At 32.3% G+C, this 16,831-nt stretch overlaps 1 protein-coding gene across 1 annotated transcript in view; it reads right to left on the bottom strand.

Annotated features, from left to right (window-relative positions):
* LOC117103077 (LIM homeobox transcription factor 1-beta-like) overlaps positions 1 to 11,476 on the bottom strand; it is a 34,444-nt gene extending 22,968 nt beyond the window's left edge. The window contains exons 1-3 of the mRNA XM_033243572.1: positions 11,216 to 11,476; positions 6,251 to 6,329; positions 3,998 to 4,187 (exon numbers count right to left, since the gene is read on the bottom strand). Of these exons, the coding sequence (XP_033099463.1) occupies positions 3,998 to 4,187; positions 6,251 to 6,305 (245 nt within the window). The 5' untranslated portion in view covers positions 6,306 to 6,329; positions 11,216 to 11,476. The remainder of the gene's footprint in view (positions 1 to 3,997; positions 4,188 to 6,250; positions 6,330 to 11,215) is intronic.
* Positions 11,477 to 16,831: the final 5,355 nt, after the last annotated feature.

The raw sequence follows: 16,831 nt of genomic DNA, 5'->3' as shown, positions 1-16,831 counted from the left end.
GATAATAATAATATGTACTAATATATATAATTATATATATTTATTTATTTATTTATTTATTTAAGTATATATATATATATATATCAAGGTAACTTTAATCAAATGAAACATTCTTATTGCAACTGATTCCGAAAAAAAAACCAAAAAAAAAAAAAACAATAAAGTACATTGAACAGGAAAACATTCTAAATATTCAAATTGCAATTGTGATTAATATTTAATTACGTAATTCTTAAAAATGTTATTATAGTTATTGATTATAATATAAGTATAAAAATTATTATTATTATTTTTATTTATTTCTATAAAAGTATAACAATTATATGTAATCCTACGTGAGTTTTGAGCATGAACTTGAGACTGTTGGCTACCTCTTAACACTGAACCAGTACATGTACATAATATATTTTATGATAATTTTATAGCATATATATGAATATATATATATATATGTATATATATATATATATATATATATATATATATGTGGGTGTGTGTGTGTGTGTGTGTATGTTTAATGTCTAAAAGCTTTACAGTACAGTTGAAATGTTTCAACGAACATCCAGCATTGATCTGATAGGGTTTACATGCATAAATGCATTATAAAGAATGTTTTGGTCTTATCTTGTACAAATCAATGTACCGTAGGTCTATCTTATTTACATTGCATGTCTTGATACAATTAAAATACAAAAATACTTTAAGCCTATAGCTTGCATCAATCAGTTGAATAACTGTATGCACAGTAGGTCTACAATGGTCGTAACTGTTTTGTATGGGTCTAAAGAGACCTAAGGAAATGATGAGGAATATTAAGAGGCCTCAATCGAGAAGAATATTGTAAGGGCTAGATCCACGCATTCGAGAGAGACTGAAAAAAATAAACCACCGGACTACATATTATGCGGGTAATTGAAAGAATGGTCTTCAAACGTTTTCATGAAACTTAGAAAATACAGTACAGTATTTTCAATGGTAGAGTGAGAGGGATGAGAGAGCAGGAGAAAACTGATAACCTCAACAAAGAGATCCGGATCCACCGTCGTACCGTGAATGAGCCCTCCGCTTTATATTTACGTTCTCTCAAAATACGTGTGCAACTGTATGACGAACATGTTTTATTCTGTCATATAACTGTTATCTGCTGCGCGCAACGTTACAAGAATTCAATAGATGACACATGCACTGGAATAATTTTACCGGTGTGTTCATCTAAATATAATCAGTGGGACCACGTTAGCTGCTATTAAATATCATGGACCAAGTATCTTTCGCACACGTATCATTTTGTACTATTACAGGGCATTGCAGCGAAATAATACTCTCACCAGCATTATGATGATTAACACGTGCAAGGATGCGTCTGCGCACATATTTCATTCTCAGGCGCGTGCTGTTCTATCCTTCCTCGATCTAAATAGAAGCTGCCTAAATTTACTAAAAAAACAAAGGCTAACTACACCATGATAACAAAACAAACCCATTCTCGCGGGTTCGTGCTTCTAATTTTTTTTTATAAACTTTCTTTTTTCAGTAGGACGCTTTTGAATCTGTTTTCCTTTGTAATACCTACTTAGATCTGCTTTTAAATAATTGATAAGATTCTAAAGCGAGAAACATAGCTTGCAGTGAACATCAATATTCCTTGCGGGTGACAAGACGTGTATGCCGCGAGGAGGGAAGTGTGAACGTGTGGTTGTTTCATGTGAGGCTTAACGGCAGGTGGATTGTCAGGCGGATCGGTACAGCGATACTCTATGTATCTTTACAACCACGATTATGGTACAGAAAGGTTGAAACACAAAGAGTAATTATTCTGTCAGGGAAGGCAAAGATCAAGGCAAAGCAATGTCTACTTCTCTAATTTTTGTAATCGTTAAATCCCTTCGATGAATGTAGTACAATCGAAAAAACTTCGTGCATTTTGGTCGTCTAAATGATTTGGCGTCATCCGGTTTTAACGCACGCACTCACACACATGGACCGGGGTGCACAGTCCAACAGAAAGATATTGGTCATATGTACATCACTGCTATTGCAAAGTAAGCAAGTAGATAAAACACCGGGCTTTGTTATATTTTATAAAGGTAAAACCATAAAATACAATATAAATACACAATTTGTGTTCTAGACCCAGCTGTTCTTGTAGTACAGCGTATAACGTTACTGTTATTCACGCATAAATGTATAGGCCTAGAAATAATAGAATTGCAATCAAGATCGGTATTTATATTAGGCGTTGTGCATGTTGGGTGTACGGAAATATAAAAATAGAAATTAACTAAACTATGGGGCTTCAATGATTAATTTAACATAGAACAGTATGAAACAAAGTCAGAAAAAGGTGATACCTGTCTCTTATACACATCTAGATGAAGCTGCTCTCCCACTACAAGAGGATGACTTTAAAATTCCCAAGCATTTCAGAAGAACTTCAATTTCTAAGTCTGTCAACAACTTTAACCTACTTGAACAAAGTTTGTCAAACAAGATTAGAGTACAAAGTAAAGACAAACACCAAAATACAACTTAAAGGTGTCAAAAGTCTATTTAACGTCCTAACTGCTTTTTAAACAAGTACTTGCAAACGTAATACATCTCCGTACGTTTCAGTATATTCTAGTGTTAACAGATTCCTGTAAAACACAGCCCAGGGGGAAGTAATTATTCCCGGGGGAAGGCATTGTGTGTGGGTACACGGTCAATCTTACCATGTCCTTATGGCTATACTATTATAATAGTTTAATAACAGTCGGGACAGACAGTGTCACTTAGTTTGTCATACTGTAATTATGATTTATCTCTTTTGTGGTGCTAAGATGTATTTAAGGGGCAATAGCAAGCCCATATATTATTATTATTATTATTATTATTATTATTATTATTACTATTTTATTATTAATATTATTATTATTACTATTATTATTATTGTTATCATTATTATTATTGTTGTTGTTGTTGTTATTATTACTATTACTATTATTATTACTATTATTATTATTATTATAATTATTATCATCATCATCATCATCATCACCATCATAATCATCTAAGATTTTACAGAGAGAGAAGCAGCGGTTCCATTTTTTCTTAAAATAATTTCAATAATTCTCACGCTTAAAGGCAACAGGTGCATTTTTTTTCCCGATTACACCAAGTATTGGATAAAGTTAACATCCAATCTAAATTGTATAATAGATTAAGCTACCAGACCCAATACGACACACAATAGTCTAATTTTAAATAATTGAAGTCTAGTATCACCAAAAAAGACATTCAATTTTTAATAATTTGCAACATTTTCAGATTAAAATCCTGTTTTCACATTAATATGTAAACATTCCCCCACAGGAAAAAAATGGTTAATTCATTTCATAATGAGGCGTTCTATACGTGTTTGACTGCTCCCAGGCAGTTTATTGCAATATGAGCTATATAAATGGCGCACTATATTATTATATCGTTAAATCTCTGTATTGTATCTATCTTGTACTGTATTTCTGTGCATGTTTGGTATCCAAAATAATATTCTGATGAACGACAAAACAATTTGAAACATTTTCACTGCTATTGCAAAGTAAGCAAGTAGATAAAACACCGGGCTTTGTTATATTTTATAAAGGTAAAACCATAAAATACAATATAAATACACAATTTGTGTTCTAGACCCAGCTGTTCTTGTAGTACAGCGTATAACGTTACTGTTATTCACGCATAAATGTATAGGCCTAGAAATAATAGAATTGCAATCAAGATCGGTATTTATATTAGGCGTTGTGCATGTTGGGTGTACGGAAATATAAAAATAGAAATTAACTAAACTATGGGGCTTCAATGATTAATTTAACATAGAACAGTATGAAACAAAGTCAGAAAAAGGTGATACAAGCCATCATTGATTTTATATTTCGAACTTCATTCTTAAAGATTAACGAATAAAGTTATAGAATCAATAATGGCTTGTATCACACAAAACTAACTAAAATGATTATCTTACCTTTCGTAGTCGTTCTTGCAATATAGTTTTCGGTCACGTGAGAAGCAGGAATGGGTGAGTTGTTGTTGACAAACATAACATTGTAAACAACTTTCATGCCAGCTATTTTCCATTACTTTCATTAGGTACCTGTCTTCGATGGCACTTTGGCAGCCTGTACACACCTCTTTTGTAGGTTTCGTACCGTTCACTACAAAGAAGAATAATTTATTTGTAGAAAAACAAATATTTGCTATATATTACAGTTCAAGTAGTCGTAAGTGTTTCGGATTATAATCAAAGGAATTGAGTTATATGAATATCATTATAATTCATTTCAGGAACGTGTAGTATATTGGATAATGAACAATGACAGAAGATAGAAGATTATGCTAATGAAGATGATGATAATTTACATTAATGGTGATTGTAATGACGACGACGATGATGATGATGATGATAATGATGATTGATGGTGGTGGGGGTGATGATGATGATGATGATGATGATGATGAGGACGATGATGATGATGATAATAATAATGATGATGATGATGATGATGATGATGATGATGATGATGATGATGATGACGACGATGATGATGATGATGATGATGATGATAATGATGATGATGATGATGATAATGATGATGTTAGTGATTACGATAAAAATGAATTTGGTGATGATCGCGAAAGTAACAAAATGATGATGATGGTAACAACAAAACATTAGAATGAGAAAAATGGGAAATGACCATGTATGATTGAAATAGTGATAATGAGGAGGTAAAAGAAGATGAAGCGGATGATAGTGACGACGACGAACGACAATTGTCGTCGATCAACAGACACTATTGGATCAGATTGTGCCTGTTACTTGGCTTATACTTTTTCCAAAAGAAAAACTGATCATACAACTAGGCCTACCTACTCCATCAAACACAAATCTGTCTATGGCCGCTTTAGTGTCACCGATTTTATCCTTCACTTATCATATTATAACTTATGTTTAATTAATATAATATGGGTAGATTCAAACAATGCTCCATTCGTGTGCATTGTGTAAGCCCATGACAAAATACATAGCAGGTCTATAAAATTTCCAAGTAGATCGTAATGTGTTAAGTCTGGGACTGCGTCCCATCCTACTATATACAAGGGTAGTGTATTATTACAGAAAAAAAAATTAAATAAGTGAAGACGTTGTCAAATGTAATTAAATAGGAGTAATCATAACTGAACTTGTGATATTTAAATGTGATTTTGGTGCATTTTATAAACAAAGTCGAACGAGACAAGATCAAAGACGTACGTTTATGACATCGATATGGCGAGGAATATGTAATAGTTCGTATTGATACATTCAAGACGGAATATTATGATAAACAAAAAACGGCATATCATAAGTTGGATATCCATCAATGTCATAATATTTAAAGCCCTGGGTAAATTGAATTAGGTCTTAATCTAAGTAAGAATAAATATTGATACGTGTTCCATCAGGTGAATCCATGAATTGTTCGTTGGTTATTTTCATGAACGCACTAACATTATTACAAAAAAAAATACATGTTTCTCCTGACGCAAATCCAGTTATTGTCTATTACATCACGACAATAACAATTACTATTAACACTGCAGTACCCGCTGCTTACTGGGACTCGAATTCAACCCTGACCATCAGGCGCAAGCTGGGTGGTCTAGAGGTATGATGCCAGGCTGGTGATCTGGAGACCGTGGGTTCGAGTCCCCTCCGAGAACAACTTGTTTTCAAATGTATTGAGTATTCAGTACATTTCCACGTCAGGTAGGGCAAAATTACACCTATACATGTTTCTCCTGACGCAAATCCAGTTATTGTCTATTACATCACGATAATAACAATTACTATCAAAAAATAATAAATAAAAATTATTATTATTATTATTATTATTATTATTATTACGGTATTATAACCTTTACCCTTATTATGATATATTAGTGATAATAATACAGTAATATTAATTGTTATTATAAATTAAATAATAATTAATAATAATGACAATGATAATGGCAATTATTATAATGATAGTAGTAGTAATACGGTAATATTAAAATTAATTACAACAATAATATTAAATAATAGTAATCATAATAATAGGCCAAATTATTTAAAAATATTAATAGTTTATTAACATTTTATAGTAATTTTAATAATAATAATAATAATAATAATAATAATAATAATAATAATAATAATAATAATAATAATAATAATTAGAGAGAACCAGCTTACCTGTGGGTGGTGAAATAGGATATTCATCCGTCATGGTTGTCCCTTCGAGCTTCATTGATAAAAGTCGGAACAGCTGATCCTAAAAAAAAAATACATGATTCGTTGGAAAAGGGATACAGGCGTACAGTATATATGACTGATATGCATGGACTGTGAGTAAAATTCTATGGGCTATGTATTTTTTGGAGATCTTGTAATGTAGTTAAAAGCCTAATATGTGTTATATTTATTTACATAATTATTATTCAAACCCTTTTCTATACTAGGCCATCTGATGACTATCGACATATTTATCTGTGTTATACTAGCACAATTCAGCGCAGAATAAAGTTTGAAATCAGTTACTTCAACCATTGTGACAGATTTCTCATTATTATAAGCGTCAATTATATATATATCTGTCTCTTATACACATCTAGATGTGTATAAGAGACAGGTGTTTATTTTTGGTCAGCGTCCTTTGATGTGACCCATAGTGGACAGTGCAACCACTGCGTGAAATCTCTGACCACAGGGCATGTAGACATCTCGGACAGTTGCTCCAGTATTTTGGTTTATAGACATGAGTATCAATCTCGTGTTTTAATGCCCGAGACTTAAAAGAGTTTCACTATCCTCTATTCTAAACACAACGTTTTAAAGCGGCAAGTCTGCGAAGTCGGTGATCGAACGGTCGTCTCTGATTGGTTGGAAATACACACATGTGACTTTATTTTCTTGATTGAAATTTATCACATAATATCAAGGCAACATTGTGAAAATAAAAAATAAACCACAATATTAGGGTGTTTGCAAAAGCTTACCTAACAAGTGGAAATTAAAGTGAAAAAAACCCCCAAATTTAGCAAAATGTTGTTGAATTGTGAAATACCGTAAATGAGGGATACTAGTTATCTAATTACATTGTTGTTAGGCAATTGTTATAACATTTACATATATTTATTTTATTATAAAATTAGTTTTGACAATATGTAACGCGGGCGAACGTAGTATGTAGTAGGCTAATAGTAGTAGCAGCAGCAGCAGCGGCGGCGGCGGCAGCAGAGCAGCGGCGGCGGCGGCAGCAGCAGCAGCAGCAGTAGCAGTAGTAGTGGTAGTAGTAGTAGTAGTAGTATTAGTAGTAAAATTAGTAGTATAGCAGTAGCAGCAGCAGTAGTAATATCGATTCTTTCTAAATCGCAATCATTGATTGAAACTACATTTTTCAATTGGTTTGCCCCAAGGTTTGATTCGCGACCTTTGGTGTGTGCACTTGTATTCATCATCAGCTATACAAATATTTTGATCAATAGAAAGACATTGTTTATACATTATACTATCTAATTCCGATATATTCTACTATGGTTCTACTAGATTTATATCTATTACTATCATAGTATACTACATCATCTTACACACACTTAGATGTATTACAATCGTGTTGTCTCATAACCATAATTTATATAACAGTAATTTTAAATAATAAGATTTATTAATTTTAATTTTTTTTTAATATTATTAAAAATATATTAATAACAATATTAATAGTATATTATTAATAATATTAATAATATTATTTTTATTACTGCATCAATATCAATATTATAATTATCATCATCGTAATTAAAATATGTTTAATATTTTTATTATATCAGGTTAGATTTGATTTTATCCAGCCTCATATTTCCAGTTACATGTAGGCCTATGTATTTTAAGCCCATATTAATTTAAAAATTTAGTGCTACACTGGTAACATAGTTTCTCTTAAATTGCGAAAATAATGAGTCCCAACTAAAATAATATAGAGTAAAACCCTTTTACCTTTTTGAGCTTGTTCTTATTATTTATTCCAGAATCAAGTTATTACATTAATATTATTAATAGTAATATGTTCTTTTTTCATACTGATAATAATTTTGAGTAGGCCTAATTAAGCAGGCGTGAATACTATACTATCGATAGGCATAATTATCTATTATTCTGTATTTGGTTTTCCAAACAGTAATATAACTAGAATAATGATTATTATTTACTGTCAAGGAAATTGACCTACAATTAATATAATGTCCTTTTAAAATGATTACGATTTACTATAAATTGAATTTTTAAATTAATTTTTAGAAATATATTATTTGACCTATAAAGAAGTGTAATTTATTATTTAGGCCTACATACTACGGATAGTCGCCCTGTGTGCAAACTAAATAATGACATATTCTGTAAAACGACAGTAGTATAATGATGAACTTGCTAAACCCTGTCCAGACTCTTAAATCTTATTTGAAAAAAAAGTGGAATGCCTTGACATAGTCATGATGTGCCTATATATAGTCATGATATGACGTCATCATAACAATATTTAGGTATGTCACATATTTTGTCAAATGAAATTGGTAGTCTGGGTAGAGCTTATGGATTTGTAGCCATGGAGGCATTACCAAAACCCAATTCCAAAAGATGAATCAGTATCTTAGAAATAGAAACAGATTGCCCCGCTATGGTCAACCATTATACTGTAAAACCTTGAATTGAAGCCCAATGGGCGTAATCTCGTTTTGAATCCCCCTCTTCAGTTTGTAAAATTAGCCTCGAAAAGAAGCCCATCTCTGAAAAGGAGCTTTGGGCTTCTTTTCAAGATAGCGTAGGCTTCTTTTCAAGATACCGTAGTAGTAACATACACTGAACATGAATTTCAAAGCAACAACATAAATTAAAAACACGCTTGGTTTATACAGTAGTTTAGGTGATTTAATGCCGGTTAATACACTCCATGATACAGATGATGTTACAGTGGCCCTATTTATATTTTTATAGTATAATCCCGAAAATTTACATCATTCATTTTGAAAAGAAGACCCCCTTATTTACTTTGCAAAAGTGGCCTGGGAAAGAAGCCCATCTCGTATGCCCATCAAGGTTCGCAAAAAAAAAAAAAAAAAAAAGAAAGCCAAGGGCTTCAATTCGAGGTTTTACGGTATTGTGTCCGCATTACATGCATTCAATTTTAGGCGAATGTACTGCAGAGGCATTGTACTGTATATCGGCTAATATAGAGAGTAATACGAATCCTATTGAGACGTGTGGTTTTGATAAGAATGTTAAAGACAATATTCTCGTAACAATATCAAAAGTTAAAAGTTATCAAACAAAGACTGATTGATATTAATGTAAATAAGCAAGTAAAGTCATTGGGTCATATTATCAGAAAGGATAAAATACAAAAACAGCCCCTAGAAGAAGATTGACGGATAGGCCTATAGCCTTACAGGCAGATCAAGACAAAATTAACAGCATCTTTATATATGGAGAGGCGTGAAGTACCATGTTGCTTTGTGTAGAATGGTTATAGAACGTGAAAGTGAATTAATGAGATTTAAATAACTATAAATTATACAAATATGTATCTTGAATGTATAAGATCGTTAACAATATCAATAAATAAGATTAATTTTATTAACAGCACAACCTAAGTCAAGATAGTGGATAAGGCTGATGTTATCAAATAATCTAAGTTCTGTTTTCGGTTTTATTGTTAAACACCTACTGTTCTATATAGCCTAGACTAACACAGATCTTAATTTCCTACGTCAAATTTTACATTATTATAAATTCATCATTTAAAATTAGGCCTACACTTTATTTCATCATGGAACTTGTTTAAGTTAGCTCGTCATTTGAATGGCAGGGTTAAAAAACGATATAAGTTTATTTTCTTTTTATGTGAACTAATGTGATCTTTTCAGTTGTTTTTTCTTTCTCTTATACGAGTTTCAATTCTAATCTCACACCACCTCAGGCTATTAGAATCTTTTAAGTGGAAGTACTTAAAACGCACTCGTCTTAATCAACACCAACACAACATGAAATTATGTGCAAAATGTTAATCAGCATTAGGCATAATATGGATCGTGTACTTTTAAGAACATTGAGCAAAGATTGAACTGCTTAATTAAAACAAGTAATAATAAACTTAATGGACGGTGAACCCAAGAAAGTAACTATACACGTCTAAGATGTATGGAATTATTAAGTGAGTTCTTTATATTCGTATAATGTGGTACCGTATATTAAGTCATAAGGATAAGAGACACAGTTGCCTTTGATGATATGATATGTTAATCAACTGGCCGATAAGTGGTCATTCATTTTTCATCACTTCAACAAAGTAAGTTTTGCTTTGACCCTCCCTTCCCCAAAATAGTAAATAATAAAATGACGATTTTTTTTTTTCATTTTGAAATAATCTTCCCTTTTCATTTTTATAAGATACATACATTGGTGACATCCTCCACAAGCGCATGTTTGTACTCTCCTGAAAATATTGAACAAAATGAATGGCCTCTTAAATGTATCAATTACATCTTTGACGAGAAATAATACGTTATCAAATAGGTTTTTCTATATAGAAAAAAATAACTTCATCGCCAGTCAAAAAGCTTGTGTGTATACCTGCAAATATCTACATAATAATGATGTTACGTTTACGATTAATAAAATATTGAAGCCGTTAATATACGCCTAAAATAATCAAAAATATTATGAGGAAAAATAATTACATTATATTGTGTGAACCCTGAAAAACAACAATGAATAATAAAACTAAAAATTCATATTAACCGTAAGCGTATTTAAAGATAGTAAACCTATGTAAATTCTGTAATATTTTCCCGTTCAAAATATCATCGGAATATGCCACAAAAGCTACAAATCCTAAACAACATCAATTTTATTCCATCGAATTAATTATCTCACCATCCGATGACGTCAGATATGGTTTTAAAAAGTTAAACAACTCATTTACTACATTATTAACATAAACGAAATCTAATGGGCACCATATGTAGTCTTTGTAGTTATCTAGTAGAATCTTGGAACTAGTCCACACTTTGACCTATAATCATTGAACAATAAATACATGTACTAATTATGGAATCATCAATAATCTCCTGAAAGAAAACGTAAACACTGTAACAATTCGCCACACACCTGTTCAATAGACTATCGACGAAAAAATTCTTCTTTAAGTCGTCCAAACTTCATAAACAGACGGAACGTTTCGGTCAAGAAATTACCCGCGATGAAATCCAGCCTATGGTAATAATCCGACAGCGAAGAAAATGTCCCCTTGTTTAAATACCGAATTATAAAGTTATCTGGAACTGAAATAGGCCCATTACACAATCGAGAGATAAGAAACTATGTCCACGCGTAAGTATTGACTTTAAAAGACTGAAGTCCTAAGATTACGGTCGTATTTCAAAAGCATCACTCGCACTTCACATCTCTTGACACTTCAGGCGGAGCACATACGAATATTCATCCGCGTTGTTCAGCTGTCACTCCTCACAGGGTAGAGCAGAAGTCACTGACTGGACGAAAGGAAACGCCTCTAACTGAATATTCATAAGCTTATTTTGTAAATTTACTTTATTCTGTTGATAATTTCGATTAATATTCTTTAATACGCAAAGAACGCATTTTATCACTGTTTTAAAATTACATTACATACATCAGTTATTGTTTGTATGTCTATTCTACGTTAGAAAAGGCTGTAAACCAAATATTTGTAAAGAATATGCATATTAATTACAAATCAAAGTATTGTAAATAGTACAAGAGATCATAAATTATATTCTTGTGGTCATGTTTGTATATCTTATTATTTCTATCACTTTCACTTCGATGATAACAAAAGGCCTCAAAACAATTTGCCGCTTTTTTGCAGATAGTTCTCATTACAGTATAATGGAATACACAAAACAATCTATCGTTATAAATGTATGTATTCCTAAACTATTAAGGTATATATTCGTATATTTTACCTGATAAATGAAGCGATTTACCGGTGAAAAAATACTCTAAAAAACATTACTTATTGTACTAATTTTGTTTACATTTATTCTCCTTATGTGTAGCTTAGACATACCACCAATGCGATGATGTGATGGCTGACTATTAACGTATGGAATAAAGTAAACTAACACAACCGTACTTTTCTTATATTTTTTTTTGTTGGCCTCATACAATTTGAACAAAAGGAGAGGTAATTTCAAGGCTAACAAGTGAGCAAGTTCTCAGTGAAAACCTTGATGTGCTCATAAACGGTTCACGTAGCGATTTATACTATTGTCTTAGCGACACTATCATTTCCATTCTACTCAAATCTTTTATTTAAATATTAGTGTTTTAAACAAAACCAAGGGGAAGAGGTTTTTGAGTATACATGAATTTTGAAGGCCACATTTTCATAAAAATTAATTTGTATTATTGCTATTTTTAAATCGTTCTTTATTTGCATTAACAAAATCGTATGCATATTGAGTTCGAATTACCTAGATCCAAATTGCTGCTTCACGCTACAACATGTGTTTTGAAATGTTTATTGGTTTTTGTCGATGTTCGGCCAACTGGGATAGGTATATTCCTATGCTTTGATGTACGTTGGTCGTGTGTCTAATGAAATCGCAATCCGAAAATTATGTGATGTTAATTATAAATTGTTAATAGAATAGCGTTTCTCGGAAATTCAGTGAATACAGCTTTTAGATATTCATAATAATGAGCGTAGGTTTTTTTCTCATGTACAATTTCCAAGAAATATAAATTATAACCCTGCATTTTGCGAGAATGTTGTAATACATAATATACTAGGCCTACTAGCAATGTACTCTGTTTATAAAACAATATCTCCAATCGCAATAATTATATGGTTTTTATAATGGCAGGATACTTTAATTGCATTCTAGAATTCACAGGCTTAGCCTAAACTTAATACGGTAAGAAATTCGATAACAAATTCCTGGTTTAATGGAATGGCGGTTTTGGAAGAGAGTCGAAATTTACTGTTGTAACCACTGTGTGTGCGCTGAACCGTGGAGGTTCAAATCACATCGCTGCTTTCTGATCCTAGAGTTCCATCTGGAGGACTGAAATACAAGTTACAATAGCGCACCGTCTTTCGGATGAGACGTTTAAGCCGTTGGTCCACTGTGCAATATAGCCCATGTGCACGCGTTAAAGAACGCAGTACACTCTTCGGAAAGGAGTAGGGGATTGTCCCCCGGTGTACTGCCCCATTCACCACCAACGGGACTCCCATTGGAAATAAATTTCAGGACTTTTGCTGGTTATGCTTGATGTGTGTCACAATGAAGAAATCCATTGATCACTTTAGTTTAAACTTTATTCGCATCAATTCTGCCCGATTTTTTATTTGTTGTCCTATTGTTTGAAAGTTACAACAATATGAAAAATTCATCAAATGACATGCTTGAACAAGGAACATGATATGTAAAAGAATATATTAATAATGATGATGACAATGAATAATATGACTATGATAAAGGTGATGACGAAGAAGATAATGATGATGGTAATGATGGTAATAAAGTTGATGATGACAATGATGATCATAATTATGTTGATGGTGACATTGATGATGATTATGATGATGATAATAATGATGATAATGATGTTGATGATGATGATGACATTGATAATGATGATGATGATGATGAAGATGGTGGTTATGATGATGATGAATATGATGATAGTGATAGCGCTGACAACCACTACCTCGATTTCATGTAAACATACCGGTATCTATTGTGAGTAACAATGCAACACTGTTTCCAATAACAGAAAAAAACTAATAACACTAATTACTAATGTACGTATCTCTTTTTCCGGTATCTTAATCCCAAGATCGATTGTCAACAAATTATTGACATTTTTGTTTTGTTGTCATCTCTATTTGTTTAAACATGATGGTTTAGTTAAAGATATTGTGTTAAGTAGACTTATCAATATTGTTCTAAACATTAAGCTGATGATTGCACACTCCATAGTATGTGTCCAAATACAAAGATTACGTAATCATTACATTGTATTGATTGGAGGAAAGTGTGGTAAGAACACGCCTTCGTTGACGGTCAGCAGGTCTAGCTAGTTTATTTAGGCAAATTAGTCTTTGTTTTTTCTCTAAGGAAGGCGCGTGCCAAACTACAAGCAAAGCCAAGTTTCAATTATGATCCCAAAAGAGCTTTGTGACGAAGACAAATCCACGGGCCAAGCACATTGTTCTCCTGCGGCCAGCTGTTGAGCGAAAACGCCGCCAGCTCTCGTCCAAGTGCCACAGAGGAGCGCGCGACTGTAAGGCCTCACAGCAAGTGATAGTGACACACTTAAAAGCAGTTGACAAGATAAAAAAAAAAGGGCATATTCATAGAACCAAGGTCAAATGCCTACCAGGTAGGCCTAGTGTGATGTGATGGACACTTGAAAGTCATCGGCCGGTTTTCGGACGATACTAATTGGACGATATCAACACACATGTTTCGATTGCAAATGACATTCTTCTTTAATAAAAAAAGAAATTATACAAACACTATAATAATGGTCTTTAATTTTATATATATTTACATAGGCCTATCGTTAATACAATAAGCTATATAAATGGAGCCCACGTTAAATGTTTTGTATTAAGAATCTCAATTATAATACAAATAATATATATAATTCTTCATAAAAGCAAAATGCCATACCTGTATTTTATAAACTTGAGAATGAAAAAATAAAAAGAGTATGCATATTTAATTTTAAGTGCTCTACTAGAGTTCACTGGGGTACAGTTAATATTAAAATTATATGTATATATTCATCCATGTATATACCGTATTTATTCGAATAAATGTCCCAAGCCGTCTATTATTGAGAAGGGTTTTGAGGGGGCGTTTAGTTTAGGAAGAGGTTTTTTTTTTTTTGGTGTAAAATGAATACATAGGCCTATATGCTCAAATAATTTCAATCTAATTGCGGAACTACAACACATATATTACTGTCGAAATGTGGTTATTGCTTGGTCATAAAGATTTATTGGAGGGCGACTATTCGAAAAAAACGATGGTTTATATATATATATATATATATATATCTTTCCTTGATGATTTATATAGGCATATATATATATATCTTTCCTTGATGATTTATATAGGCATATATATATATATATGTATATATATATATATATATATATACGTTTTTATTAAGTTCATAAACATTGAAGAAAGAGATATTTTCAGTTTGTTTAATGTACAATAGGCCTGTGCAAAGCTACCAAAATGTATCGTAGCGTCAAGCGCCAAGTGTTGAATATGGCCTGGAGAATTAAGTCTTTTTCTAGTTCTATATCACATCATTTCTTTAATTATTATTCTGTCGACGATGAAATGGCATAACAATGCGAACTGTTTCAAGCATGCGCTTCGTACACGGCAAACATGTAGACGTAATTGCATACGATACGTGATCATTTATATCGACGTAAAGGGATATCCTGATTTTGTATGCGCTCAACATCCATGGTAATCTGATTTTGTATAGTCTTTGTGAGCTGTCGCACTTTTTCTGTTTCATCTGTTACGCTTGCTAATCATTTACATTATGTAACTGATAATTACTACAGCTTGCCAAATAATGACAATGTATGTGGTTGACTGTGTTTCGGCGCACGTGCGACGTAGCGCAACAAGTCATAAAAAGTAGCTTAATCCAGGTATTGTTATGGTAAATGATCGCCAGAGAGAGGACGAGGCCTGGCGCTGATGAATTTTCCTATAGGGGCTCTCTAGCAACCTGATTTTACAGTCGCACCTACAGGGCATGTCATTATGAAAGCGAGTGTGTAATGTATAAATGTATAAATGAACTATTTGTATATACTGTACTATGAACCAACATACCGCGACGGTAGGGCGATTAGACTTTCCGGATTGTCAAGGAAACTTGGCAACTGACCAATCAGAACAGGGCCAGAAATACGCGTATGTCCCACAAAAAACGTGCTGTCCCATAAACGCACGTGTTTATGTAAGTTTACGCTACCGCTGTGATACTGCACCTTTAGCAACAATAGCCAAGGGAATATGGCTACATTGTATAGTCGTCCTCTCCTTTATGTTTTCTTCTTTTTTTTTTTAAACTTGGTCCGTAGAAATGAATGAAAGATCATTACTATTCCCATACAATGACATGCAATGAAGGAGCAGTTTTAATACTCTTCTTACCCTAGCACTCGAAGTATGGACGCGCTCATTTCCGGGTCTTCACTTAAATCGATTCGTACATCGGCGTGTTGTCTTAGTTTTCTCATTCCTATGCTTTGTTTGTATTTTTGTTACTGGAGGTATTATTAGTTGAGAAGGGAAATATGCGACACATGAATTATGTATTACCCTAAACTAATAGCACTTAGTCCTAAACCAAAACAAAAGAGATGAGAGTATTCATTAGCAGTCTTGAATAACATGCCTCAATAATAATTAGTTTTCGTTTCGTATAAATTTGTTATGTGTTAACATTGCAAAGATTTATAATGGTTTGTTATGTTTTTTTAATTACTAAATTTAACTGACTATATATAAATATTTGGCATTCAAAAATATAAATATACAATGATATGGTCCGACACATACAACTAAATTAAACTTAGGCCTACATTTACTTATATTTATAAATTATAATGTTTATACGCCTGATATGCAATTTATTGTTTTAAAATAATTTATTGTTTTATTGTTTAAAACAACCAAAAAAAAACATATG

This window comes from Anneissia japonica, unplaced genomic scaffold, assembly GCF_011630105.1.
Source record: "Anneissia japonica isolate Jap-2015-1 unplaced genomic scaffold, ASM1163010v1 scaffold284975_len822289_cov185, whole genome shotgun sequence".
Lineage (NCBI taxonomy): Eukaryota > Metazoa > Echinodermata > Crinoidea > Comatulida > Comatulidae > Anneissia > Anneissia japonica.
This window is presented reverse-complemented; position numbering and strand designations above follow the sequence as displayed.